At 32.1% G+C, this 16,896-nt stretch overlaps 1 protein-coding gene across 2 annotated transcripts in view; it reads left to right on the top strand.

The window, feature by feature from the left end:
- Positions 1-2,087: 2,087 nt before the first annotated feature.
- Positions 2,088-16,896, top strand: part of Smp_024820.1 (tetraspanin, putative) — a gene marked incomplete at both ends in the record, with an annotated part of 31,209 nt that continues 16,400 nt past the window's right edge. The window contains 4 exons of one of the 2 annotated variants that reach the window (XM_018792391.1): positions 2,314-2,388; positions 7,657-7,750; positions 12,455-12,552; positions 15,082-15,156. In XM_018792391.1, the coding sequence (XP_018644164.1) occupies positions 2,314-2,388; positions 7,657-7,750; positions 12,455-12,552; positions 15,082-15,156 (342 nt within the window). Of the gene's footprint in view, positions 2,389-7,656; positions 7,751-12,454; positions 12,553-15,081; positions 15,157-16,896 lie in introns of both variants that reach the window. The other variant, XM_018792390.1, reaches the window with a different exon arrangement.

Below are 16,896 nucleotides of genomic sequence, written 5' to 3'. Positions count from 1 at the left end.
AGAATAAAATGAGTGATAATAAACCATCTAGGCAATTATTAACGGAATGACTGACTGAAAAAATGCAGTTTACTATTATGATACATTTCATTTTTCATTATTGAAATTTAGTTAAGGTATAAAATAGTTATTAACGAAGCTGACAATCATTTAGTTTTTGATACCCTAAGCAATACTGGTTTAAGTATCTTTTTGAAGCCTCAATAAATTGGAATGGATTGTCAATCACACTAAAACTGTTACATAATTCCAGGTTAACTGAAAGTTCATATGTTTTCACATACTTTCCAGGGAATTTTAATTTACTTCAATAATTTTGTGAAGACTTTACGTAATATTTTAAAGGGGTTTTCATTGTTGATTGATGTCACCCAGAGTTTGATTGAATACTTTATAATATAAGAGTGCCGTTTCAGTCTAGTTTGTTATTGCTGAGTAATCAGTAACATGACATCCAACTTGATACTGAACCCAGAATTAATAGCTTACAAACTCCACCTGATACCTCATGCACCTACTGAGCTTCAGTTTGGTGGTTGATAGTTTCAAACTTCAGTAAATTGGTTAGGCAACATTAATCTCATTCAATGAAGACCGTTATATTCTTCACTTTATTAACTTAACAGTTCTTAGCTTTCCACCAGGATTTGGAATTACCCATCTTCTAAAACGTCATTGTTTAAGTATTTTTCAGTGCTGTTAGTTCGCTTCCACCGCATACTGACCTGGTTTTTATGGTTTCCCCATTGATATTTATTTGTGATGCAATTTATGGAGACACGAGAGCAACGGATGGCTGTTTCTTCCTATCATGGGACTCCTCACTAGTGCGCATCAACGGTCCCACAGACAGGACTCGGACCAAGGACCCTTGGTCTCGCACACGAACGCTTAACCTCCGAACCACTGAGCCATGGTTACATCATGAAGCTAGTCACTGGTGAGCATATTATTGTTATCAGTGTGGAGATTTGTGGCGATTGTAGTATTTTTACAGTCGGGTGCAAGACAGTTATCGATCTCATACAATGGATGAAGGGTTGAACAAGATCGTGAATCCATTGAAGTTTGATATCAACATCATTGGATGCTAGCTCAGTGGTTTAGATGTTAAGTGTTTGAACGTGAGACCGAAGATTCTGGTTCCGAGTGTCGTGTGCAGGATTGTGGATGCGCACTGCTGAGGAGTCCCATATTAGAACGAGACGGTCGTCCAGTGCTTCCAGGTTTTCAATGGTGGTCTAGCTTAGATCGACTCATGAATTCAAGTGTCGAAATCGCCACACCTTCCACAACCCCCCATCCTGATCATGATTACTTATTTTACCTACAAGATATTGATTAGGCACAGACACATTGGATAATTGTTAACGTAACAACTAGGCGACAAAAATTTCCTATGATTGGCAAATGCGTAGGTAACAATTATTTTGAAAGATTTATGCATGTCTGCCTCACACCAAGGAAATTGAATCATAGGAAAACGAAAATGACTGTGACGTTTTTTTAAAATTCGATTGAATGTAGCTTTGTACGTTGTTTATTGTCGCAACTATTTGTAATGCAGTAGAGATACAGATATTACAGTGTCTTAATGTATGGAAAATAGATACAATTAATTCTCCATTTGAATTTAGTTAAACCAATCAAGTTAAAGCGGATATTTTAGTAGTACATTGTTAAAATCTTTTAAATCTTTCCAGTCAGAAAATGAGGGACAAAGAATCAATATAATTTTGTTCAGTTGTGTTTGTTTATCTATTTCGAAGCATTTGTATTTGCTTGTCGTGTATGTCCGTTTGGTTGATCAATTTATGCATTAAAATAGATCTTGTAATAATTTTAATTTTTGTCGCAATGGGAGACTATCTATAATGTTAGTATCTATTGTGCTACACATACTTGTGCTTCTATCTTAAATTTACTAATGACAACAAACACGGACACATGGTCTACATACACATACACACCTTTATAGTGAAATTTAAGGTGAATATAGGAGCAATATGTCAGTAGATCATAGCAACATAAATTTTACAACACACAACTGACTACTTTCATTTGACGAATGTGTTTTTGATCGCTGAAATAAAACTTACCGTTATTACTTGATGTCCATTTTTCAACCGGATTATTAACTTTGTATATAAATCTCTTTTCGTTTCACATATCATTTGTATGCAAAAAATTATCGTGATGGTTAATAATAAATTATTATTAAACTAGACATTTAACACTTGAAACAAGCAACAATCTACTCATCATTCATTTCCTTGTTAAAAACCATAAACAAAAGTCAAGCGAAAAGAAACAATGACGAAAATAACATTTACTTCATGTTTTAAATGCCTTAAGTATTCCATGTTTGTATTTTGTCTGATAGCATGGGTAAGTGTATAATATTTTGTGTACATGGTGCATGTTCTGTTGTCAATATACCTCAATATTACAATTTTCAGAAAATTGTATTTGAAAAGATTATTTGTTTATATATTCCACTGGGGTGAAATGTTGGGAAAGTGCACATTTGATTATTTGAAGTTTGAAAGTTCTACTTGTACGAATACCAGCTGCATATATGCTTAGTTTGAGGTATTTAAAAAGCTAACAGTAGATAATTTTTAGAGCAGTAACTATATATACATATATCATCTTCGTCCATCACAAAGCAAAGTAGTTGAATATTTCCCGCAGGTTCAGAGCTAGATGATAACCTAAGAATAACACTAGATCAGGGTCTCAAAATATCAGAGCTTGAATGAAATAAAAAAATGCAGTCCACTGGATTCGAACTTGATAATTTGATGATATCGTACTTCCTGGTAAACTAGGATTTCCTATGTTCCATTCCATGATGGGTTCGTGATTTCTCACTAATGAGTAAATCTAAACAACAATGAAGTATATGTATAGTGCTCTTTGGTTTTCAATAGCTCTTAAAGAGATATCAGTTCATACCTTAACGCATTTTGAAACAAGAAAAAAACTTAATTTATTTTAAGTGAGTAATGTATGTCCCCACAACTTGTTTGATATAACTTCATCTTTTACACGTTTAGTTTTTATTAATAATTTTACCACAGATCACAGATATTGAAGTTAATAGCCAAAAATAAAAACTGGAACCTATGAAAAGCTAAGTGAGGCTAACTACAGAGACACATTTTTTAACGGATTACCTTAAACATAGGGAAGCATATCAACAAATAAAATGATTGGTACTCACCGTGTTTTTGTTTATATATTTCAATGAAACATTGATTTGAATCATATTGTATTCTAAACTATGTAGGGGTATGTGCTTTGATGCTCTTATTCTTAAGGATCAGTTCTGTGACAACATATAAATGTAAATTAATAGATTAAGTTATTTGCACCATCATTGATTAGAGTCGATCAGATTTAACGCTAACATGCATTTGGGAACTAACACTTTCAAAGTTAGTTTTTCAAATGAAGCGATTTATTCAGTAAACAGGCTACAAATAGACATTTAGTACGTCAGATAAAGTAAATAGCAAAATAAGAGTTTTAATGTAAATCGCTCATAATCAGTTTTATGTAAATACCAGTACAATAGTAGGTCACTAATACTATTTATAAATATGATGTTAGTTAGCTAGAATGGACGATGACAAGCTCGGATGTATGATTTTTACCAAAGAAACACAGTTACGTAATGTTTCAGTAATTTGTAGTTACTATATTAAATAATGCATAGTCGTATGTGTTGATATATAAGTTTGATATATACTTACCAGTAAAAAATCAAAACATGCTGACGATAAAGAAGATATAAATTGAGAATTCATAGTAATTTAAATCTTAATGGTCGATCTAAGCTAGACCACCACTGAAAACCTGGAAGCACTGGACAACCGTTTCGTTCTAGTAATAAACTCCTCTGCATTATGCATCCATGACCACGCATTTGGGACTCAAACCCACTGATCCGGCGTTCAGTGGTGTTAGTGTCAAACTACAATCTATCCGTGATCTTCCTCAACCCTACATCCATTGTCTGAGCTAGATACCTGTCTCCACTTCACACAGATTGAACTCCACTGGTCACGATTTCTCACCAGAACTCCAAGGAAACCATCTTGAAGCTAGTCATTAGTAAGCATAAGATTATGATCAGAATGGGGGTTTGTGGAGATCCTAGTAATTTTAATAGTTGAATTGATCTTGAAGAAAAATCACTTTAAACGTTGTCTAATGATGAATAGTTTGACAATAAAGCGCATAAATATTTGTCTATGAACTATTCCTCTAAATCAATTAGATGATTTGGACTTCGCAGATGACCTATCCCTCCTATCCCATACACACGAACAAATACAAACGAAGACAACAAATGAAGCAGCAGCCTCTGCATCAATAGGCCTCAACAGACACAAAGGAAAAAGCAAGATTCTCAAATACAACACAGAGAACACCAACTCAGTGACACTTGATGGAGAAACTCTGGGATCTTTCACGTACTTAGGAAGCATCATTGATAAACAAGGTGGATCGGATGCAGATGTAAAGACGAGGATTGGCAAATCAAGGACCATATTTCTACAATTGAAGAACATATGGAACTCAAAAAAACTGCCAACTAACTTCAAAGCGAGAATCTTCGATACGAACGTCAAGACAGTCCCACTGTTCGGACCTGAGACATGGAGAACTACTACAACCATCATCATGAAGGTACAAGTAATTACAAACAGTCTACGCAAAATACTCAACATTCACTGATCGGATACCATCAGCAACAGCCGACTGTGGGAGAGGACAAACCAGTTTACAGCTGATGAGGAAATTAGGAAAAGACGTTTGAAGTGGAAAGGACACACATTAATGAAATCACCAAACTGCATTACGAGGTAGCACTTACTTGGAATCCTGAAGGGAAGCGGAAAAGAGGAAGGCCAAAGAACACATTAGGCCAGGAATTAGAAGCAGATAAGAAAAGGATGGATGTTAACTGGAAAGAACTGGAAAGGATTTCGCAGGACAGGGTTGGATGGAGAATGCTGATGGGTGGCCTATGCTCCTCCACGAGGGGTAACAGACGTAAGTAAGTAAGTAATTCCTCTGAAAACCTGTCACCTTTTCACGATAAAGCCAAAAATCACAAAATCCATAATCCATTTATTAATAACCCGAATTTAGTAAAGCTTCTAGTGTAGCTTTTTGTTCCTCACAAAGTTCCTTATTGTTGAGACAGCAGATCATAAATTATAAAATGTTTTCAGATAGATATGTTTATCACAGAAAACGATGGGTATTTAATCTCAGGGTTAACTGATTGTTTGAAAATATTACATATGGCAGAAATAATAAAGTGTGTCACACCTGAGTGATTATTGATCTTAAACCACAAACGGAAGTACATTTACTTGCTTATGCTTGTTGCCCCCAATGAAGTATAGGCCGCCCACCAGCACAAGAGTACATTTAGCTTGAAAAATAAATGAAATTTTCTGGTTTATTTATGATAATCCACTAAAAGTATGTTTATATTGACTGCCTGAATTGAGATTCAATGAGAAAGACATTTTTAAAAGGTTTTCTAGTGTGAAGATTTTTGTTGTGAAAAAACAGTCTATTTTGATTCTCACAAGAGGTACTTACATTTAATAGCTAGGAAAATAGCACCACGTGCATAAACTTTTGGTGTTTTTGTAATTCCACACGGTTTGGATGATCTACAGTAAATACTCCATTAAACTTGTTCATAATTCTGTCAACAGTTAAACTTATATTAACTACCATGCTAATAACCAATCAAGAATTTGTTTAGTCGTCTTAAGGATTACTGAAGGACAACACATTTCTATGGTATGCACATATCTATGGAAATACTAATTCAAATCTTACAAATTAATACTCAGAAATTAATTAAAATATATTAGATATATGATTGGACTCAGTAGCTAAGTGGATAACGCGATGGTGTTTGAAGCGAAAGGTACTGGGTTCGAGCCCCAAAGTGAACATCAACTCTGAGAGGCAGATACATCCAGCTCACGAGATATGTGATTAGAAATAGTACATCATGTTGAAGTGTAATTTCATTTTTATAGATACGTTAAAGTAATCAAAGAATAATGAGATTAAGTATAAAAAGTCAGTATATAATACTGTTTTATCACTTAGTGTGGATTGCTTAATGAACAAACATTATCTAACGTTAAACAAATTCTCTTTTATCTTAAGTTATAAAGTTTCCGACTTCAATCTTTACAAGATTTCTATTTTTGTTTCTCAGTGTAAATTCATTTATAAAACAAGTAGAAAAAATATTTTATTTACTTTCTGTAACTACCTAGAATATGTAGGTAATAAAAAACAATAAATTGTTTGTAAGCAAAGATCGATAATGGCTAGCAGTGGAATTCAGGACGCGCGTTTCGTCGTATTTAGGACTCTTCAGCTGCTAGCCACTATCCATCTTTGCCTATAATGCTTGTGAATTAAGGCAATACCGAAGCAATACGCACAGTATGCACATATGCCAATAAGAGACTGACCAGTTGCAGTCCTAAACATCAATGGGAAGATTCAAACAAACAATACTAAGTAATAGATTGTTTGCTTTAATCTCTGGAGCCTAATTAAAAAAAGATATACTTCTAACAAACAATTAATGTCTAAAATGATTTACGTTAATTACTAATGTCTACTAAGTAGTTGAAAGTTATTTATATATAGGTGTCATTTCATCTTTTTAAACGAAAATAATCACTAATATTCTCAGATAACTTTACATTAGGAAATTGAATTGTATTTATTCCTAATAACTGACCTTGAAAATCCGACAAAATTTATAAATGGTTTAAAATAACCATCTTTGACAAGTATCAACAGTTTTCCTTCAAACAAACAAATTAAATTAAAAGCTGTCTAAGCATTTCAAATGACTTGATTGGACGTTTCCATTTAAAATACTGAGGAAGATTTTTTGAATCAAAGGGGAAATTGTCTTTTCGAAAGTATGTGCTTTGGTTTATATGGGTAGTGTTCAGCTACTCATTTCATTAATTAGTACACCTCTTTCTCAGTAAGATGAACTGAAATTTGCCTAATTAGACGTAGTTTAATTAGAGTTTTCGACAAATGATATATAAGTATAGGGGGTTTGTGGAGATTGCGGAATTTTCACAATTGAAATCACTAATTGATGAATAATGAACTTATTGAAGTAAAGCATTAACACCATTGGAACCCGGCTCGGTTGTCTACAGGTTAAGTGTTCGCACACAAAGTCGAAGGTCCTGGGTTCGATTCCCGCTTGTGGGGTCGGGGATGTGCAATGCTGAGGAGTCTCGTACTAGAATGAAACGACCGTCCAGCGCTTACTGGTTTTCATTGGTGGTCTAGTCAAGACCAGTTTGTGATTTCAACAGTGGAAAAACGATGTTTAAGTCCCGTTGCTTGAATAACCAGGAAATATATATGAATCAAAGTTCACCTTTTGTTAAGTCCTATACCAACGTTCTTTCGAACAAAAATATTCTTTTCTAGCTAGCTGGTAACGTCTCGTGTTTAATCGTTTACTAGTTGATGCTAGTCCATGTTGAAAACTAATTCCCAAATATGTATCGTTAACTATTCACAATATTAAAATACTTAATTTTGTTTCTTGTTTTAATTAAATTACAGGTTCTTGGTTTAATCACATTTATTGTTGGTATTGTGGCTCGTGTAAACGGTAGCTTTGGAATTTTAGATGCACATATACCAGCTGTTCATGCAGGTAACATACTTTACATTGTGTTGACGGTGTTTTTAAAAAAATATTTTTCCTTTCCACATTTCAAACAATTCGTATTCAGCTAAGTGGTTGTATGTGGATACATTGAAATACATATTTCGTTAGCACGACACCGACAATTCAACCAACATAATTCTGGTAGTATTTAATAACAACTAAGTTTTTATTGGATAATATCTAGCAATCCACAGATACGTTCTTTTTTTCTGTCGGGTAATGAAATCTTTCCGAAAAATTAGACCAGAATCAATCTAAGAAAAGTTTCTTGAAATCGATATTTTGAAATTTTAAAACTACTTTTGTATAGATTGTCTCTTTATCTTAAAACTCACATCTTTGTTGGTTAGTTCTCAAGAGTACATTGAAGTGTTTAACATTACCCATACATTTCGTTAGTATCAAATTCCATATTATTTCTAATTTTTATTTTTTATTCTTAGTTGTCAGAATTTGGGTTAGAGTTATTTAAGATATCATTCTGTTCAAAGTACTTTGTTTTATCCGGTCAAATTTCCAAATGCTATAGAATATCTAATAAGTAACAGTCATACAGGATTAGTAACGGGGTAGCAAATTTTTGAATCTATAGTGAATTACTAGGTTTTTTGTTCTATGTAAATGAACAGTTAGACTTTTGTGATATTCGGTCTCTTTTCTAAATCATTGACATATGTAATGTGATTTATTTGAACTAGACTTCGAACGCTAATCCGAGTAGTGTTGAATAGCTCCAGCAATGTACTTTCTAACTAGAATTCATGAGTTATAGAAGAGATATATACATCTTTCAATCGTCAAAGAACTGTTATAAAAAAATTATTTGAATTAGATGCATCATCCGAGATGTAACCAGTATCCAATCAGGATTCAGTATACTTTTGAAAACATCTTTTAATATATAGAGTTATTTAATGACAAACAAATAAACAAACATTTTTTCTTTACAATAATTCTTATATATAAGTAATCTAAAGTAGCCCACACAAGTGATGGAGTCCAGAAATTGTTGCATTAAATATTATTGTACTTAACAATAACCGTTTCGAATAAAAGTTGCTGTGCTTAACAGATGAAGATGAAGATGATAACGACATAAATACTTAGTTAAGTGTATATTTAAACTTTGATCAATCGAAACTTTAGAAATATGTCAATTAGATGATGAACACTAGAAAATCGTTGGGTATTCTACTTAAACAATTCAAATAGAAAAAATGAGTTAAAGTAAATAACATGTTTTGAGACCATTGAAACATTCATCTTCATATAAATATGCATGAATATCAAACTTTAATAACTCACTGACATGTTACACGTAATTTTTTTTATGAATCAATATCAGCTGAAGAGCTGTTGCTAACTTGGGAGCTCTAGATAACTTCATTATCATGGTTTAAAGTGTTTTTGATTTGTAGTTCAGTAGAATGATTTAGTAGGTGATATGTCCCATAAGCTGGACTGTTTAACTATGAAGATTTCATTGTATTTCTAAACCACATCATCAGTAAATACTTCTACTTTTTGAAATGTGTCGATGATGTTACATACATATATGACGAAAGCTTCACAATTAAACCATACAGCTCAGAATACATAACACTTCTGAACAGTCACATCGATGGACACCTGTGATTTCATATTACATCCAGTCTACAATCCTAGGGTTAGCGGTTAGCCCGATATTTTCAGGGCACTGAGTTAGGATCCAAAGGTTCACATTCTCAGCTTCACTAAACTGTGCTACTCTCATCCAATGAAATTTGTAATCAAGTCACCTACTGTTGACATGGTTGTAAATTGTACGGGTCATGCTTTCTCACTAGAATTTAGAGGTTGTTATTAACACATAAACGGTTATGATGAATACGAGAACAAACCCTTATTTCTTAATATTTTCATATTTCATTTAGTAAAAGTACAAAAAAGAAAGAAATCAGCACTTTATCAGGATGGCTTATGCTTAGATGATTAATTATTATATACCATAGTGGGACGATAAAATTGTCCACGTGACCTCAGTATTAGTAAAGAGTAACTTTAATGTAAAGTACACTTACATATTTGTAATTGGAAAATCAATTAATACCCAGCACAAAATGATTTATTGAATGGCAAACGAACATTTCAAAGCTCTATTAACAGTTACTGCAATATGATATGTATGCAACTGAATTTAGGACGTTAATGATTTAAGGACAGATATTAAGCAAACTAAAAGTCACTTTATGTATATTTAGAATTTATAATAAGATAAATAAATAAAATAGTGACTTTCTTAGGTCTTACAGTATCTACTCCTTCAATGTATGTATGTATGGTGGTGTAAAAAGGCGAAAACTAGGAGTTTTGTGGTCTTGTGTGAAGACATTTAATCTATGCATTAATGTAGGGATATGAGGCTGTCAGTATTTCATCTTTGCTTTCAGATTTTACAAAAGACCTATTTTCCAGATTGATTTTCCTATGTAAATAGTTATAAATACATTGATAAGTATAATTAAGTTTTTCAGACATCAATGATGAGATACATTTATGTTCAGTAACAGATTATGTAATAGCCAATGTATAATGTTCTTGGGATTGAGTTTAGAAAGTAGGTATTAGATCAAGTGATTGGTGCTTTGTATGTTAATGGGTTGTCGACGGCAACTAGTGAAAATCTGTAAATCTTGTTCTCAGAGATTTCTTCACAAACTAATTATAGTAAATTGATAAATGAATTTACGACTTGAATTAGTTATTCCGATGTTTTGAATATAGTTTTCGTCTTAATAATAAAAACCTAATAACAAAATGAAACATTTGCATCTTAAGAGATTTTTCAATCACTTAGATTAGATATTAATTAATTAATTACTGCCTCCCACATTCACAGTCACTTTAGGCTGAATCTTGTACAAATGTTATTTTCTATTTTATGGTATGATGTGATTAGTTTGAGTGGTATATAAACTCAGTATGTTTGAAATATAATGATTTATATTGCAGAGGCTGTTATTAGTGTTCTGGACTTTGCTTGCTGGGATGGGTAGGTAGTAGGACCGACAAGTGCTCTAGAGTTCTCGTACGGGTTTCGTGTGTCACTGGTTCGATCAATAAATCGCTGCTCTCTAATAGGAGGGCATAAGTTATAACATCAACAAATTTTTTTATTTTTACAAAATTCAACAGTTCAATGCCTATAATCTTTTTTGTTGAATTCATATGTGTTGATATTATTGCTTTAAATTGTGAGTAGCTGAATTGATACTTGGAAATTAATAAATTCTACTGCCCTATTATTTGTTAATACTTATTCTACATTTCAAAACTATTTCTGTAGTTTTAATGTGTTGTTTACATTTATTTGGTATTCTCTCCGTTATATTATAAACAAATTCTTACGGTAAAATAGCCTAAGTTACAATAGATTGTTTACAGTTTTTAACGTTTACAAATTACAAATAATTATCTAAGATTATAGTCAAAGAAAGAACTAACCCACTTAGCTTGTACGTAAATATACTTAAAGCATTTATTGGATACAAGATTGAAGTTGTACTGATGGGATACAGTTAATGAAAGTTTAGTAACTGTAGTCAGAATGATAGAAAAGTTGTTTTTGATGAGAAGAAAAATCCTCGAGCCTCATGAAATAAATAAAAATTAAAAAGAAGCATGTAGGTTTGTATGTTGTGTAAAGTGGAAATAGTCTAATAACTCAGGATCTAAGAAATAGAACAGATGGAATATTCTGATTTAATCTTCACATTAAGGAAGAAGTGTGTTACCCACTTAATTTTTTGTTTACAAAAGTAACGTTCAAAATATTTGAAAGGGAGATTTATTTTATAGGAATCATCTTACCAACGTTTCACATTCCTTAATACAGTATTGGTTCAAATCCCAAGTGGCACATCATTTTCTTTAAGACTTTAGATGTTCTTTACTGATCACGAATGTTTTATAGTTTCGTACTGACTATTTCTGACCACCTAACAGAAAATAAATTGCCCACTTTGACTGATCATGAGACCCGATACGCACTAATTACTAGATGTAATATGACATTGGTTGCGATCGAGTGGTCGTTTCATACCATACTGAAACCGTTTGATTCTATGAGGTAATGCAAATTAGAGTAAATCTTGAATTTTTTGAAATTTTTTTCCATATTGAAGAGTTGGACGATAATGTCTAGTTATTAGGTGGCTGTCAATTTAACTGATAACAGTGTAGCTTCTTTACAAGTAAGGATATAGAGACGTATACCAACACTATTTTCTGTAACACTAGTCACAAAGACCTGTCAACCAAACTTTGTAGAATGAGTGACTTAAAAAATAAATGTATTTATTATAGATCTTTTTTTCAGAGGCATAGAAAGATTAGAGATAAATGGATAAAAAACAATTTACCTTTGGTCAATAAAACTTTTGCAACGGAATCCATCATACTGATGAGTCAAAAAGCAAAATCAACTATAATGAACAGAAAGTCTTGCTAATAACCCTCTACCGTCCAATAACGAATAAGATGTACTGTCAAACTATGTTCTATAGTGAAAACTATAATTATTTTCTCTAACCAAAGTTTTCTCTGTCACTGTGATCACCTACAGACAGATTACAAATTAGCCGAAATAAATATGTTAATGTGTGATTTTGACTTTGACTTCTTCTCTTCATTTTTCATTGTAATATCTAGGTGCTAACTTACTTATTGCTGTCGGATTTTTCATTATGATAATGGGTTTCTTAGGCTGTTGTGGTGCCATTCGTGAAAGTCAATGTTTACTGTTTTTAGTAAGTTTAACTTCTTAAAATAGTAATGGTTTGTTCATAGTATTTCATTCAATTTTTTGAACTGAATATAAACTCATTATTATTATTATTATTGATGGTCACTCAATACATCGGATTGGTTGGAGTAAGATATTAACATGATTGGATGTCGACTCAATGGTCTATAGGTTAAGTGTTCGCGCAAAAGGTCAAAGATCCTGGGTCAGACTCACGCTCGTGGAGTCGTGGATGTGCAGTGCTGAGGAGTCTCACAATGTGACGAAAAGGCCATCCGGCGCTTCTAGGTTTTCATTACTGATCTAACATTAATCGGTCCATGACCTCAATAAAAACTTAACAATCTCCACAGCCCCTATACTGATGTTGTCAATGCGTTTGATTGTAATGGAATAATTTTAAGAATTAAAAGAATTTTAATATGATCGTTGTAGTAGTTCTAATTTATTGAAGTTGATTGTGAAGTAGTGGTTAAATAGGATCTTGGTAAGTGTTTTTGTATCCAGTAAACTTATTTTTAGTAATTATATAATAGATTTAGTATAAATGAATTTTTTTATAGTGTATTTGACATCACAAATGATGATTTTTATATTTTGTAGGTTTAGTTTCTATTTTTGGATTTGAAAGATAGTTGATTATTTGAAGAACTAAAACCGATGTTAACCTAAACAACAATGTTTAAATATGTTTCACTGTGTTTAAAATCATAAATAAATCCGTGGATTATTTATACTGGTAGATTATAAGTTAATGTATTTTAACATTAACACCATTGGATACCAGCTTAGTTGTCTAGAGGTCAAGCGTGAGACCAAAAATCCTGGGTTTGAGTCCCGTGTGTGGGATCGTGGATGAGCACTGTTGAGGAATCACATACTAAGACGAAACGCCACTCCGGTATTTTCCGATTTTCAATGGTGGTCTAGCTTAGATCAACTATTAAGGTACTTTGCTTTCCACTTTTAAGAGTAGCAGGTATAAAATATGTAACACCTGGTTGAGTTTGAAGAACTTGAATAGCGTAATCATCTCTCAGGTTAACAATGTGTCTCAAAACCAAATGTATAAATCTGGTAGATGAGTCATTACCTATTTCAATGATAATTAATTTTTTACCATTTGTATTTCTAAAAAACTATAGAAGCAATTATTTTCGTGTATGTTGTGACCACTTTTGAAACTTTTTGGCTATATAAGTCTTTAGAATGTTAAATCTAATCATATTGTAATATTCCAAACTTGTTGAAATACCTCGTGCTGAGAATTCTATATCGTACCAGAACACCAGAATAAGTATAAGTACCAGAATAAAGCCATTAATAATAACGTATGATGACGTATCGGGGCTGATTTTATAAATTATCTAAATGTCAAACACCACATGAATATCTATTTTTAAAACCATATGATTAGTTTTATTGCCAGATTGACTAGAACAAAATTATACATTTCTCATGGACGAAGTTTTAACATCAACTTCTAGTTAATTTTCCGGATGAAATGAGTAAGAAGCTTCCAAGTAAGGAATCATCTTATCTTCAGAAACTTTCCCCATCCTTCAATCAAGATATAAATAACTAATATTATTATTAAAGTATCTATAGCAGAGTAAAAAAACTTAACCCTGTTTAAAAAAGATACCATTTGTTGAATTCAAGAGTTAGTAAATATCACTGAAGTTAATTTAAAGTAAATAATAGGTCCTTAATTTCCTATTATCTCAATGTCTAGTCAGTGGTGCTTAGCCTGAACAATTTGTATGAAGTGTTTATAATGATATTAGTGTCTATGCCTTTAGGGATAATCTAATTAAGCAATCATTCAATTGATGTACGGTTTTTACTCTAGTATTTATTATATATACTGGTAGTGATAAATATAAAATGGTTTCAAGGGACTTCTATTAAGCCAATGGTTAATAGAGTCATAATCAAATTGATTGTCATTATTATCTATTGCTGTATTTAGATAAATAAAATCTCATTTGAAACTACAGATGTTGATTAAAATATTCAATATCTCTTAGGGCATACATGTAATTATCGTTAAATAATTGCGAAAGCAGGGAAATGTGCAAATTACTTTTGTCCTTCCTAACTCAATTGGTCAAATATCTAAATTATTGTTAATATTAATAAAATTTCAATATAGACTTTCGGAACTTCAAGGTTATATGTAACTATACAACTACTTCTCTTGACTTCCATAACTAAACCAACATTGAAAGTAAACGTTTTGTAATGTTTTTCATTGTTTGATATTTTTCTTGATTAAAGTTTTCGCAAGCTTAGACATCGATTGTGAAGATAATTTTTTTCAAACAGGGATCTAGTGTATTGGATTTGATAATAACGAAAACTATTGAGAATTTTAAATTGTATACTTTTTTCTAGACTAAAAGATAAACAACAACTAGCCAATACAATTTGAACCGTGTAAGTTTTTGGCACACTTTCATGTTTGTTTATTTTAATAAATAAAGAGATTTTATACTAATATTCCTTTTAATTCTTTCATTTATTTTCATAGTTCTTTGCATTTGTATTCTTTTGCTTCACTCTGTTAATGGCAGCTGGTTTATGGGCTGTTGCATGGTCGTCTAAAGTAAGTCATTTTGTTTTATATCATGAATTATGTATACTATCAGTATGGGGATTTGTGGAGATTGTAGTATTTTCAAAGTTGAAACCACGAGTCGGTCTAAGTTAGATCACCATTTAAAACCTGGAAGCATTGGACGACTGTTTCGTTCTAGTATAGGACTCCTCAGCAGTACTCGTCCACAGTCCTGCACATGGGACTCGAACCCAGGAACTTTTGTCTGGCACGCGAACACTTAACCTCTAAACCACTGATCCAGCATCCAGTGGTGTTAACGTCAAACTTCAATCAATCAATGATCTTTCTCAACCCTTCATTCATTGTCTGAGATGGATAACTGTCTCACGCCCAACACGGATTGAATTATACTGGTCACGGCTTCTAACTCGGATTTCAATGGTAGTCTAGCTTAGAACAACGTATGATTTCAACTGTGAAAATTATGTATGCATTTAGAAATAAAAATGAATGAAAACTGATAATATGAATCATTTCGTTTATAATTAATGGTCTATGAATGTCCTTCTATTTAGAAAAACTTCAACATGTGGTATTTCAAGAAAACAGGCAGACTTAAACTGAATATTCCCATCTAGAGATTTAAAAAAATATAAATTAATCAAAAAAGGACTTGTGACTTACATCACAGACTGACTTTATCTAGACAACTACCCAAAACTTACGAGTACTAGACAGTTTTGTCTTGATATGGAAGTTTTCAACAATGTGTACCTACGACCTCGCAAGGACCAGAGCCACTGGTTTAGTATTAGACAGTTCACATTCCTAACTTCTGCAAATACCATCAGTTATCAACAGTGAAATCTGCTTAGCTTCCGGGATGAATGAATTTCATTTGTCAGGGCTTCTGATTAGGACTTAAGGAATACTTTTCAAAGTTGATCATCTATAAATGTTTAACTATTATTATCAGTGTAAGAGTCGACTTATGATTTTATTACAGTTGGTGAAATATTTAAATAAAAAGTAAATATCCTATGATAGGTGTGAATGAACCATTGATTTTTATATGTTTGGTATTTTACAATGAAAATAACAGATTATCATTAGAAGAGATCTGATATGTTCCCATGTGAAAACAATTCATAAACAATACATGCAACATAAAATTCGAGTTATATGTTAAATCATATCTGTTTAGATTTTATGTAAGATGTGTATACCTATCAAAATAAAAAAGATTGGTTTAAAACTCATATCTTTTCTATTCTTAGTTGAATGACCAAAACTGTACAATTGATTACTTTAGATATCTAGAGTATTTGAAAGCTTGATAAAAGTTACTCACTAATAAATTATATGTTATTAAAGTAAAAAAAGTCAATTGAATATGTGATTCTGAAAGTAACATATTTTGATCAAAGGTTCTTAATACCTAGATTACATAGGATCAAATCATCACCGTCGAAGACATTTGTAAGCGATCAATACAATCAATCATGAAGAAAGTTAGCATACAGTGAGGTGTCTGAAATTATACTGGTGTATCATCAACTTATAAAGATAAGGACACGTACTTTAGTCATAAGTAGAGAAGGTCAGGATAATCAAATAGTAAAAGATACATATAAGTTACAGTATATTCACACATAAAATCAAAATAATTAGTGTGTAAACAGAGTTATCTTCGCGATATGAAAATATAGAACTGAAAGTATTTTTTTTTCTTACCATCTTTGAGTTATCATTTTTTATCTGAATAATTAGGTCAAGCATTTGTCA

Source organism: Schistosoma mansoni (assembly GCF_000237925.1).
Source record: "Schistosoma mansoni, WGS project CABG00000000 data, supercontig 0315, strain Puerto Rico, whole genome shotgun sequence".
NCBI lineage: Eukaryota > Metazoa > Platyhelminthes > Trematoda > Strigeidida > Schistosomatidae > Schistosoma > Schistosoma mansoni.
The sequence above is the reverse complement of the archived record's forward strand: the minus strand, read 5'-3'. Positions and strand labels throughout refer to the sequence as shown.